Raw genomic sequence first — 12729 nt, forward strand, 5'->3', positions numbered from 1 at the left:
TTTTATTGATATTTTGTGACGTAATAATATAATTACCGCTTCTATATATATATATATATATATATATATAAATACTCCAAATTCAAATCTTAGAGTTAAATCTAAATCTTCCACAATAAATCAGTACTATATTTTTATTGTAATTTATTCATACAACCCACGTATATAATATTTAAAAAAAATTATGAAGAACATGAATCTATATTCGAAATATGCGTACATAAATTACAATATAAAACACAATATTATTTTATAATAAAAAAAAATTATACCTCGTAATATAATATGAAAAATCTTTGTACCTACTTCAAAGATTGTACACTAATATCTAAATAGATTGTAGACTAACATTCTCCCCCACAAGTACATGTTTTTCCGACTTCTACTTAACCAAATCCAAGAAATTTTGTACCAAACACCACATACCACATAATAATTCAATGATGACTACACCATAAATCTATTACAATCAAGAAAGAAAAAAACATATAGTGGAGCAAGTAACAGCTGAAATAAACAACATTTGAAGACTCCACATAGGTGATAGGACATCAACTTTAATTATTTTTCAGGGATAATTACATTTTTAGTCCTGATATATGGTCTATTTATGTAAATTATTCTTGATTTTTGCATAATTATTGAAATTATCTCTGACAATTGAAAAGTAAGGGTAGTTTGTGTAATAATATTGACTTTTAGGAGAGTATCGTATGTAACTTTTTTAAAAAATAGGAATAGTTTATATAAATGATGTCGACATTTCCAGCGAATATATATTAAGGAGTGCAAACGCAATTATCCCGTATTTTTAAATAATTTCGGGCCTAATAATGAGCTTTTCAACTTAATTCTATGTACATCAGATGATGCACACAAACTACCATGTGGTCATACTCAACACATTTATCAATATTTGCTTAGCTTATAATCAATGACACGTCAGTAATATTAAAATATGGGGGTAAATTGCGCTTTACCCCCTTTTATTTTGTTTATTATAAAAACTTACCTCCTATATTTCAAAAATTATCACTTGCACCCCTAAATTAATAGTCGATGCCATTGACTAACATTGTTATATTTAACGGTGCAATTATCATTTCACACCCACGAAATAAATAATTAATATTTTGATATTTGGAAAAATATCAAAGACTTTTATAAATTCAAATCATGTGGTTCATACCCTGGTTGAAGTCAATACTTGATTATTATTTTGGGCGTGGGTCTCGAAGACCTGCTCCAACCCATGGCGCACGAACTACAAACAATCCAAGGAGAAAATATGTTACGTGAAATTTATTCTTTTTGTTTTATCTAAAAAAAAAAGTCAAATAATTTAATCAATTCATATTTCATCTTGTTGTTCATGCCTCCATTCTTGAGTAATTTTCCAAAATTGAGTCTTGTATGTTGTGCCACTATGAATCACATGGATTATGATTAATCTAGGAGAAAATTTTGCTGGAATGTTTCACATGGGATATTTTTCCATATAAAAGATTATATTTTTGATTATGTAATTATTAGCCGTTAGTATTTTTGATTTTATAATTTACTTAATTTATATATTTAGTTATTTTTTGAAGAATTTAATTTGAATATCTCACATTTGATCATTTTTGATAAATTTAGTTTGTGCTGACAATTTTGATTTCTTTCACATTGGAGTAGCTCTCATTTTTTATTCTGTAATTATAGGTCGTTATATCAACATAAAATTAAATTTGTCAAAAAAAGAACTAAATGTGTAAATAAAATAAGTTATAAAGACCACAAATGCTAACAGTCTATAGTTGCAGGACTAAAAATATGAATTTGTCTTTCTTTATTTAAAAACTAGTTGTTGCTCCGTTCCTGTGTGCATATAATAAATAATTTTTACATTTTAAAATATATTATATATAAGAGCAAAATATACAAATCAATACATTACAATAAAAAAAGAAAAGAAAACTAGTTTATCTGTTAATGTATAATTTGAAAAGTGGAATGAGTTAATTCTCTTATTAGTCGACTGACATTTTTTACTTTACAAAAAATTGGTGGAATGGTATCATTAACCATCATTTGTGAGTACGAAATCTCTTTCTTTTTTATATTAGTATAGATTAGCAGCCGTTTGTCTTTGATATTGAAGACGATTGAAATAATCCGGTGGACAAAATGATAATTAAACCTTCAAACTTATCTCATTAATAGTCAACTGCATTGATGAATTTTAAACTTCAAGGGGTAAATATTACAATAAGCAAAATACAGGGGTCAATATATATTTTATCTAAAATACATCACACGGGTTGGATTAGTTCCCTGTTGACGCTTCTGAAACCAAATTGCCAATTATTTATATGTACAGAAAAAATAAAAAGAAAAGAAAAGAAAGTGAAAGAAATCGAATAGTCAAAAGGCACCTTTTTGTGAGTGTTCCGTGAGGCTTTCTTGGCTATTAGTATGAGAAGCAGTTGTTTCTTGACATTTCTTCCTTTGCTTGTATGATATTCAGCGTGTGTATCATTCAGCACTTTTAAGTTTAAACCAAGTTGTAATAAAAGAAACACCACTGCCCGCGTCTGAAACTTCCCATAAAAGCATGTGCAGACCATGAAAATTATAGCAAATGAGAAACAGACAACGGCAGCCCAGTGTGAACATCTTGGTGGAATGCTGGTTTTTTTGTTCTGAAATTATATATATGTATATGTAAGAACCTTCTTTTCCAGCTCAGAAAAAGGGTAGGTGTTTAGTTGGCCGGTTCATCTTCATGCCACATAATTCAAACCCTTCAACCTAATCCTGTTTGAATTGAAGCACACCAAGAATCTGGTTCATCACATTTAATACTCTCGTGTTCGTTTTCAGAACTTTCCTCAAAAGCTTCTCTTCTGTTGCCAATGATCAACTAAAGTTGTTCAAGCAGCTCGTAACACCGTAGTTCCCACCATGCATCTAAAGAGCTTTTGCTTCATTTTACCTGCAGAATTTGATGAACCCAAAGAGGTTCATGGAAAGAAAGTCGCCAAGCTGTCAGGCCAAGAGTCGTCTAGTTGGGGCTGTAGCGCTCCGGCTCTTGATATCCTTCGTCGGTCTTTGCAGCGGTTCTTTGGCTTGAAATGGGTCAGTTTCTGTCACCAAGAAGTGCCGATTTCCGGGGTGTTCTTTGATGCAGAAGGCGTGCAGATTAAAGAGAAGGTTGGTGGAGAAAATCCGAGGATATTCAGCTACTCTGAGCTGTATATAGGCTCTAATGCATTCAATGAGAGTGAAGTTCTTGGGAGCGGAGGATTTGGCAGAGTTTACAGAGCGATTCTTCCTAGTGATGGAACGGTGGTTGCTGTGAAGTGCTTGGCGGAAAGAGGGGAGAGCTTTGAGAAGACTTTCATGGCGGAGCTGGTGGCTGTGGCTCATCTCCGCCACCGGAATCTTGTAAGGCTGAGGGGATGGTGTATTCACAACGAGGAGCTACTACTTGTTTACGACTACATGCCCAACCGGAGTCTTGACAGAGTACTCTTCAGAAGGCCGGAGAATGTGGACTCTGCTCCTCTCACTTGGGAGAGAAGGAAGAAGATAGTCAATGGTTTAGCAGCTGCTCTAAATTATCTCCATGAACAGCTGGAAACTCAGATAATACACCGAGACGTGAAGACGAGCAACGTTATGCTCGATTCCCATTATAATGCACGACTAGGCGACTTTGGCCTGGCTAGGTGGCTGGAACACGATCTTCAGTACAAGCCCAAGACACCGCCAGTACTGAAGAATCGACGGTTTCGATTGGAGGAGACCACAAGAATTGGTGGCACAATAGGGTACTTGCCACCTGAAAGCTTTCAGAAAAGAAGTGTAGCCACAGCAAAATCAGACGTCTTCAGCTTTGGAATAGTTGTGCTGGAAGTAGTTTCCGGGAGACGAGCTGTTGATCTCACATACCCTGATGATCAGATCATTCTCCTGGACTGGATCAGACGCCTTTCCGATGAGGGAGCGCTTCTGCAGGCTGGGGATACTCGACTCCAAGATGGGTCGTACAAACTCTCGGAGATGGAACGACTCATACGAGTTGGCCTTATGTGCACATTTCATGATCCTCAATCACGGCCGAGTATGAAATGGGTTATGGAAGTTCTTTCTGGCAACATATATGGTAAATTACCTGATCTTCCATCATTTCAATCCCACCCTCTTTACATCTCCCTATCATCCTCAACCAACACCAGCACGAGCAATACGGCAGCCACAAAATCATCTAGAACAACCAGTGGTAGTACAACTGCATTCCATTCATCGGACTTTGTCTCAGCTAATGCAGAAACCATTTATGTTAGTGCCGAGTCTGACACAAGCAGTATCGTCCCATCAAGTAATAGATGTCAGCCCAAAAAGACTTTCCCTGTTGTTGAAACTCCAAGAGTCATAACCTATGAGGAGATCATTTCTGCCACGAATAATTTCTCTGACTCACATAGGGTGGCAGAGGTCGACTTTGGAACTGCCTACCATGGCTTTCTTGAGAACCGTTACCATGTTATAGTGAAACGGCTGGGCATGAAGACTTGCCCTGCGTTGCGGATGAGATTCGCAAATGAATTTCAAAACTTGGGAAGGCTCCGCCATCGTAACCTGGTACAACTCCGTGGATGGTGCACTGAACAGGGGGAGATGCTCGTTGTTTATGATTACTCGGCAAATCGCCTTCTCAGCCACATTCTCTTCCATCATGAACATAAAACTTGGCAATCAGAGTTACACTGGCACCACAGATACAACATAATCAAATCACTTGCTTCTGCCATTTGCTATCTCCATGAGGAATGGGATGAGCAAGTGATTCACAGAAGTATCACATCTTCTGCAGTTATACTAGATCCAGACATGAACCCGAGGCTCGGTTCTTTCGCTCTTGCAGAGTTCCTAACAAGAAACGAGCACGGTCATCACATAGTTGTTGATAAGAAAAAATCTGTTCGAGGGATTTTTGGTTACATGTCACCAGAATATGTCGACTCTGGGGAAGCAACTACGATGGCTGATGTTTATAGCTTTGGGGTAGTGCTGCTTGAGGTGGTCACTGGGCGGATGGCAGTTGACTTTCGGCACAAGGATGTGCTGTTAGTAAAAAGTGTACGTGAATTCGAGGCGAGGAAAAGGCCATATCAAGAATTGGTGGATTGGAGGTTGGCTGGAAGATATGATGATGGAGAACTTGTGAGGCTAATAAAATTGGGAATCGCATGCACACGGTCAAATCCTGAGTTAAGACCAAGCATGAGGCAGATAGTAAGCATACTGGATGGTAATGATCAATGGTTTGTGGAGGCCAGGCAAAAGAAGGAGAAACGAGAAGAATGGAGACAGAGAAATGCATCGGCTTTGAGTCTCATTAGACGAATTCAAGCGCTTGGAATACAGTGATATATGTAGATTGTATATTTATGTATGAGGTTTTGCAAACTAAAACTTATGTTGTTCTTGGTCTTTGTAGTTGAAGTGATTTTTGAAGTTCTTAGAAGATAAACTTGTATTGCTGACAGACGTTAGTGAGTAAACAAGCCATGTGTGAAATGATTTGAACATAATGCAAGCAGATTTGGGCACAGAGTTGTTTCCATCAAGTTCATTGAGAAATGGTGCAGAGGAGTGAAAATTGACTACAGAAGAAACAACCAATTGCTCAAAACAGTGCTCATGTACACTTCAGAATTAGATATATCAGATAGCAGTCTAACCTCATTTCAAATTGTTTCCCAGCTTCTCTCTTGTTCTTCACTTACATATAAATCTATTAAGCTGGACCGCCATCATTAGGCTCAATCCCAACCCAACTCGTGCTTTTCCATTTTTGTCCGAGCCTGTTTCTTCTGCATAGTTGAAGATGTGAGAAAGCCAGTATTGGATGGGCTAACATAAAGGTTAATACTATAGATCTAGTGCTATAGCAGGGAAGATAAGTCCGTTAAGAAAATTGAATTAGAATCCAACTTCTGTGGAATTCTAGCAGGGAAATCATTAGATGTCTAAATTTCAACATAAGAGTCGATAACTAAATTGCACCCTCATCATGTGCAAGGGATTTCTCCTAGCAAAAGCCTCACTTAATGCCTTAACCACTCTTTCCTTTGCATCTTTCCAAATGCCATTTTTATTGACAAATAGAAGAACTTCAGCTATTGAATGGCTTCGATCTGTTGCGACCACATAGTCAGTATCTGCAAAACAAACAGTGTAGGAGCCATAGTATACAGTTTGAAGGCAAAAGTTCCTAAAATGAAGATTAGAAGGTAGGAATCCGTATGATGTGATAGATGACGTAGAAGAATCTATGAGGATACAAATGAGAAATAGAACTGTGAACTCAATGAATTGCATTCCTTTACTCCTTCATTTTCATTCATGTCAAAATAATAGAAAATATCATCAAGTCTCCGGCACTCTAACATAAAATTATCACATTTAAAAGCATTTCTTGATTTCTTCAATATCAATTATACCATATAAACCTTCATCTGTATTAAGAAGGATAGAGAATTGATATCAGAAAGCTTCATCAGAATTTTTCTTGTGGCTAAAACGAAAAATATAGTCCTTCCAGTATTGGGATTCAGTTTAATGTTCATAGACACCTCTAATCTCCATCAGTCCTCTGAACTAAGGAAATTTCTTATATATTCCGCTATCAGTTGATCTGAAATTGCTAGTCTTGAAGCACTTCTCTTAATTGTTGCAGAAGTATTTGTTGTACTTTACAATGACTTCAGCACTGAGGATGACTGAGGTGAGCTAAAAAGCCAGAAGGAACTTGTGTCAACAACCATTAACAGTAACTCTTGAGTTATAGGGCCAACCATCTTTGCAGGGATTATTTGCATCAACATCTCCTCATATTTTGCCTTCAGCATACACATGCACTGAAATATTGATATTTGGCAGCAAAGAAAATAAAGCAGCTCGGAGAATAAACCACAAATGGGATGTGCGCATAACAGATGAATATCTTCGGCCATATTTAAGCTAACAAGACGTAACTTGATCTCAAACATAGCAGCAAACATGATACAGAAAAATCATCTTAATAGAGGTAACAAGAACTCATGCCATTCACAACCTCGTGCTCTTACATAAATGGAAAGAAGTTACCTTCTATTGTAATGGACTTCATCTCAAATCTTCTAAGATTTCCAAAACAATAATAAATAAACTGTTCATCCTTCCTAATTATTCACACTTTTTTCCAATCTTTTGGTGCTGCTCTGATTCAATCTTCAAATACCTTTGACATAACTAACAAAAAAGATTGAAATGTTTGGTACATTATCTTTTGATGTGACGTCTCAACATCCCCTGTATAACTAAAAGCAGTAGGAATAATGTACATCCTAATACCAATATTTCCTTAGAGCTAATAGAATTCTTGATATGAAAACTGGTAATCAATTTCTATCAAACTATTTATATCAAAATGCCATAAACGGCCATAACACACCCACCCACCAAACCCCCAACTACATACACATTTCTGGAAGCTACAAGAACTTAACACAGACACTCACATTCATGCATATCAACAAACATCTCGTAAACAGTATAAGACTTCCACTGTAAATCAGCCAACTAATGCATTCTTGACCTTCAAAATACACATAAAAGATTCTTGCCCACAGTAATACTAAAGGACAGTAATGCAAACAATATAATCAGATCATGACAAAAAAAGAAGACTTGCCTTTTGAATCTTTCATGGCTTTGACAGTGAAAGACCCAATAAAGTACAGAAGCTCATTCTAACTTTCCAGTATGTACTAATCCTAACTTCCTTCTTTAAAGAAAAGTGAAAGCGGAAATGGGGTGCAAGAAAATGTAGAAAAACTGTGATGGCTCAGAATGAGAACTTTTTCTTTCTTCTTTCCGTATAGTGGAAATGGGATTGTGGGTTTTGACTACAAGAAAGCCATTCACTCCACCCTTTACACACAGAACACAAAGTAGAAAAAGTGTTACTGGCATAAATTCAAAATCCAGATGGTGGCCCCAGTCACGTTTTTGCGTGTTTAATCAAAACTTTCATTCTCTTTTCCGAATTTTCTCTTTGTGTCTGTGTTAATTTTGAAGTGTTTAAAGTGTTTATAAGTTCAATCAAACATGCTTCAACGTTCTACTTAACAACGTTGTTAAATGTTCATATACTATTTGTAATAGATAGGTTGGCAAGAAATGTTACATCTCCACTGAAGTTATGTAGCATCATTTCTGACCTTCTTTCAGAAATTTCTGCAATGGAGCAAAATCTAATCCATTTTGCTGCTTTGTAGCTTGTTTGGTTTCAAACTCATTCAAACTTTCCAATCTGCATGTAAATGTCACAAGCCACAGAGAGATGTTGCAGTTATTTTATACTGTTCACTTAAAAAATGAGCATAAAATGTGTAATGAGATGTCGAAAAAAATTGCACTTACATAAATATTTAAAAATCGTCCCGATAAATACAGAGGAGGGTGAAATTTAGTGGAATTAAGCTTTCTATGATCTTCTTGGAAGAATGTACAAAACCATCGATAGTTCGCACAGCAGAAACGGTAAAGAAAAGAGAACTGGCTTTGTTCTCGAAATCGACATATCCACCACCGTTGCTTCTCCAATACTTGACATCATAGCATCCACTCCACTGCTCTCATATTGCTGTCAAGAGGCACTGAGTCTCCGGTGCTGAACAATGGGCGTGGCCTTTTCTTGAGTGCAGCAGCCTGTGACTCCGCTGCCGATGAAGATATTGGGCTTCCATTTGAGATCAACCCGCTGTCCGTGGAACAGTCGCCTAGCCGAGCAGGAATTATTGGAGCGTTTCTTTTATCCATATCTGAGGTAACATGGGTTGCAGGAGGGACTGGCAACATTCCATGACAGTCGTTCGCAACCTTGATTGCTAGTTCCGAGAGCTCTTCCCTAGTCGTCTCTAGCCCGGCAGAGGCCACTGCCTGATCATCAAGTGCTTTGCAAGCTTTCTCAAGGATTGACTGTAGGTACTTGCCTTGTGCTTCAATTCGGATCTGAAGACGGCGTTGAACCTGCTGAGAAGATTCACTTTTTTATGACAACTGGGTTATGAGATTTCACAACAGCTCTAAGAGATAGAATCAAATTCAAACCTCAAGCTGCTCATGCAGCCGTCGCTGAACTTCCATCTGCACGCGCAAAGCCTCAGTCACCTGGTAACCGCTGTAGGAATGTGAAAATATAATTATATTTATATAGGAAGAACAAGTATTTGGTCAAGGAAAATCCTTAGAGGTGTAAAGTACTCGTTTATATCTTGTGCCATCATTCTTGACGAAGCTGACGTAGATGAACCTGTATCCTGACTCTCGGCTGCACAAGATGCTGCAACCATATTAACCAAATCAATCAATTAGTTCCTAGCCAAATAGCAAGAAGCTATCATTTTATCCATATGGTACAGAGAAATAACTATAGTTTCCTATGAACAACTCTTTTATCAGAATTTGACTTCATGTTTCCACTTCTTCTACAATTGAAAATATGAAAATTGGCAAAGACCACTGTCGGTATATAATATGCAATGCCGAAAAGGCTAAGATTGTGTAAAGCAAGATAGCTTCAGTGAGTACCGTCTTTTGAGTTGTCAGTTAACTCCTTGTTTGCTTGCTTTCCCAGGCGGTATTTCTGCAATATAAAGTTAATGAGCAGCCCGTGCTTATAGTAAATCATTCCATGTCTTGGATAGAAAATTAATCGCAAATATCAAGGTAAAATTCCCTGAAAATAGGGGGGGAAGATATTATGTTAACAACGTACCTGCAGATGAGACTTTAAATGGTACAAAGTCAAGCCTTTAACTCCCATTGTTCTCATGATTGTTTTTGGCGTCGCTTCTGCCATACAAGGAATGTATTAGCTTGCAAATCCAACTAAATGATCAAAAGAAGTAAGTCAAAATATTGTGTAACGTAATTGCTCTTGATGCTCAGGATCTTGTTCCTGAAAACATTCTTAACGTCCATCAATGCAGGATCAGGTAAATGGACATATAAGATATTTTTTATGTGTTTATATCTCTTTCAAAGTAGACCGGTCAGTGTTCCAAGAAAACATTGTCTTCCAATGGAAGTATGAAAAAAACTAAGTACTTCGATATAATACTTGGTGGAATACAAAAGATAGTAACTCGTGAACTTCCTTATTAGATGCACCACAAAGATCTGCAGTGTTTTATCATGAACCATTATGCTTTGAAGCTAAGTGGACAGCTCTGGTTTGATCAGGTTAAGTTCATGTCACAAGTTTTCTCCTTAATATTTTACTACAAGGGTCACACTTTCTAAGTATATCAGCCTAAGCCGTTCCTCTGAGCATAATTGTTAAGGTTATCAATATATTATGCGTCCAACTCAACAAGAAAAACTTATACATTCAGAACACAATGAATAGGCAAAATTTTAACCATAGCCTGTCACAAGGCAGTATGACAGTGATTAACTAGGAGTGTGAATACAAGAACCTTGAACCAAAGGAAGGCCTTCATCAAGTTTTTGAAGTAATTTTCAAATACTCACCTATCTCCACGAAACGAAAACAAATGAATGATCCAAAGTAGGAGAATTGGTGATTTTGATTCCAAATTCGAGTGGGAAATCAGAAATTTGTAAATTACGATATAGGGAAAACACGAATCTACCAAAATACCAACTACCAAGAGAACTCAACTAACATAAATGAGAAAAACCCAGTTGTTGTTTATGCATTTCTCCTATGCACTTATTGATGAGACAAGGAAAATCGTAGCAGTTGCCTGCTGAAACGTGTTTATCGGGAAAGTCAAATTATCATTGGAGAACACACAAATGAGGAATTATAAGACCCTTTAAGCATCACCCTCTAGCAAACTGAAACTTCATATCTGAAAAATATTGAATTCTACAAAGAGGAGAACAGTTTCTTCCCCTCTAGGTCCAAAACAACACAGACAATTTGCAAAACTTAGAGCAACTGCAATATTGATAGCAAGGGAACATGGGATCAAATATATTCTGTTTTTCATTAACACCAAGAAATCCCAACATTTCGCACTTCATCTTCACTTACTATCTCACATTTTACACCAGCTTCTTGCCAGAGCTACTTTAGATTGCTCAACTTCTCTTCCAACCGAAGTTCTTTAAAGATAACCAGCACATTCAACATGAATCGACACATGTATATATTTGCAACTCCGTATAAACGGACATGTTTATATCAACTGACAAGACCTGGAACAAGCACTACAAGCTGCCCCCTCCCTCCAAAATAAGCACATTCTTGATTTAATTTTTTTATTTCGTCCAACGACGACACCGGGAATCCAAATAATTCGCCGTAATTGCGTCAAATACCAACAAATTGTTTACCAATAACTGAAGAACATGAAACATTCCACCTCCAGACCTTACCTTTCGGCTTCCTTCCCCCTACCCCTCTACCTTCTCAATAGAACACAAAACATACACATAGACAGTCAAAAGGGAAAGGGGGAACCAACTCAGGGCCACCATAATTGGAAGACATTAGTACCATCCCTCAACCACAAACAGCTGGAAATGGGAACCAACCATCAGGGTCATTCCCCTACATATATTCATAAACATACATACTCGCACGCACACACACAAAGGACATATATATATGTATAGGGGACTCACTGTCAGGGCCACCGAGTTGTGTGACGGCATCAACAAATCTCTCATGGAGTTCCGCCGTCCACCGGAGACGGGGCTTGGGATCGGTGGTGAGCACAAGACAGGCATCCCCCGGCAAGTTGGTGCCGTCCAAGGACCCATGGTACTCCCCTCCAGTAGCGTCTATAGCCAAGCTGTGTATTGGCAAAGCAGAATACATTCCTTTTTCTCCTCGTTTTCCCACTCACAGCCTCAATTCATTCAAGAAAACCCGTCAGCTAGAAGATTCTTGAAAGAACCCGGAAGCCGAAACGGGTAGGCAAAGAAAATCCAGTTTTGGTTTGTGTGGTTTCGGAAGAATGGTTTGTTTGTTTTGGAAGCTAAAAGGGGTGGGGGGGGGGGCGTTGGGTGAAGGAAACAAGACAGCGATGTCTTGTTGTGTACTGTCTTTGTCTGGTATTTTAGCCTGTATCTGTCTTTGTCTCTCTATGGCTGCACTGTGTGTGTGTGTGTGTGTGTGAGAGAGAGAGAGAGAGAGGGTAAGAAACAATAACATGTAGGATGGGCTGTCATTGCCATTTTTGATATTTTCTATGGACTCTTTTTTGATGAAGGAGAGAAGTACTGCTACTCGCATGGACTATGGACACATACGGTATAATACTCGCCAGCTTCTACCCGACTTCTTTCTTTTCTTTTTTTCTAATTCTTTAAAGTAATAATCACCAATATTATATTTTAGGGATAGTTAGACTCTTTTTTCCTTAAATTTACTTAAACTTCACGTTATTTGAGAAATTATATTTAATATTCATGAGGTTTGCTTTCATTTAATAAATTAATTCTTATTAATTAAAATTTACCAAATTTGTCGATAATAACAGAAAAACTAAGTGAAAATTGATATATACTTCGATTGACTTATTACTGACTTATTGTAGGTCAAATAATTTTTTCGAACTAAGTTATTCTTATAACATTGAAAATATACCTCCTCATATTCAATAATGTGTGAATACATATGAAGGTAATTTGTTCATAAAATGATTTATTTGAACT

General features: G+C 37.2%; 2 protein-coding genes across 3 annotated transcripts; one reads left to right on the plus strand and one right to left on the minus strand.

The window, feature by feature from the left end:
* The first annotated feature begins 2407 nt into the window (after nt 1-2407).
* Nucleotides 2408-5600, plus strand: AP4.3A (protein kinase family protein). Its single transcript, XM_011093131.3, has one exon. The coding sequence runs from the start codon at nt 2947-2949 to the stop codon at nt 5416-5418; it is 2472 nt and encodes an 823-aa protein (XP_011091433.2). The 5' UTR covers nt 2408-2946; the 3' UTR covers nt 5419-5600.
* Nucleotides 5601-7726: 2126 nt separating this feature from the next.
* Nucleotides 7727-12253, minus strand: LOC105171878 (Homeodomain-like superfamily protein). 2 transcript variants are annotated; one of them, XM_088885756.1, is made up of 7 exons: nt 11695-12253; nt 9815-9891; nt 9628-9682; nt 9301-9379; nt 9148-9217; nt 8458-9069; nt 7727-8347 (listed from the first exon to the last, which is right to left on the minus strand). In XM_088885756.1, the coding sequence occupies exons 1-6, from the start codon at nt 11888-11890 to the stop codon at nt 8650-8652; spliced, it is 897 nt and encodes a 298-aa protein (XP_088741882.1). In that variant the 5' UTR covers nt 11891-12253; the 3' UTR covers nt 7727-8347; nt 8458-8649. The 2 variants fall into 2 exon arrangements, with proteins under 2 accessions (XP_088741882.1, XP_011091432.1); XM_011093130.3 differs by having other exon boundaries at nt 8458-9066; nt 11695-12247.
* Between the last annotated feature and the right edge of the window lie 476 nt (nt 12254-12729).

The sequence above is a fragment of the Sesamum indicum genome, linkage group LG10 (genome assembly GCF_026168435.1).
Source record: "Sesamum indicum cultivar Baizhima isolate 11 linkage group LG10, ASM2616843v1, whole genome shotgun sequence".
Taxonomy (NCBI): Eukaryota; Viridiplantae; Streptophyta; class Magnoliopsida; order Lamiales; family Pedaliaceae; genus Sesamum; species Sesamum indicum.

Excerpts from the sequence above, each read along its gene's own strand:
- LOC105171878 (XM_088885756.1), bottom strand. The coding sequence starts at position 11,890 with ATGTATTCTGCTTTGCCAATACACAGCTTGGCTATAGACGCTACTGGA. Across the intron at positions 9,892-11,694 it reads ACAACTCGGTGGCCCTGACA|AAGCGACGCCAAAAACAATC; the intron begins GTGAGTCCCCTA and ends CTTGTATGGCAG. Across the intron at positions 9,380-9,627 it reads AACTGACAACTCAAAAGACG|CATCTTGTGCAGCCGAGAGT; the intron begins GTACTCACTGAA and ends ATATGGTTGCAG.
- AP4.3A (XM_011093131.3), top strand. The coding sequence starts at position 2,947 with ATGCATCTAAAGAGCTTTTGCTTCATTTTACCTGCAGAATTTGATGAA.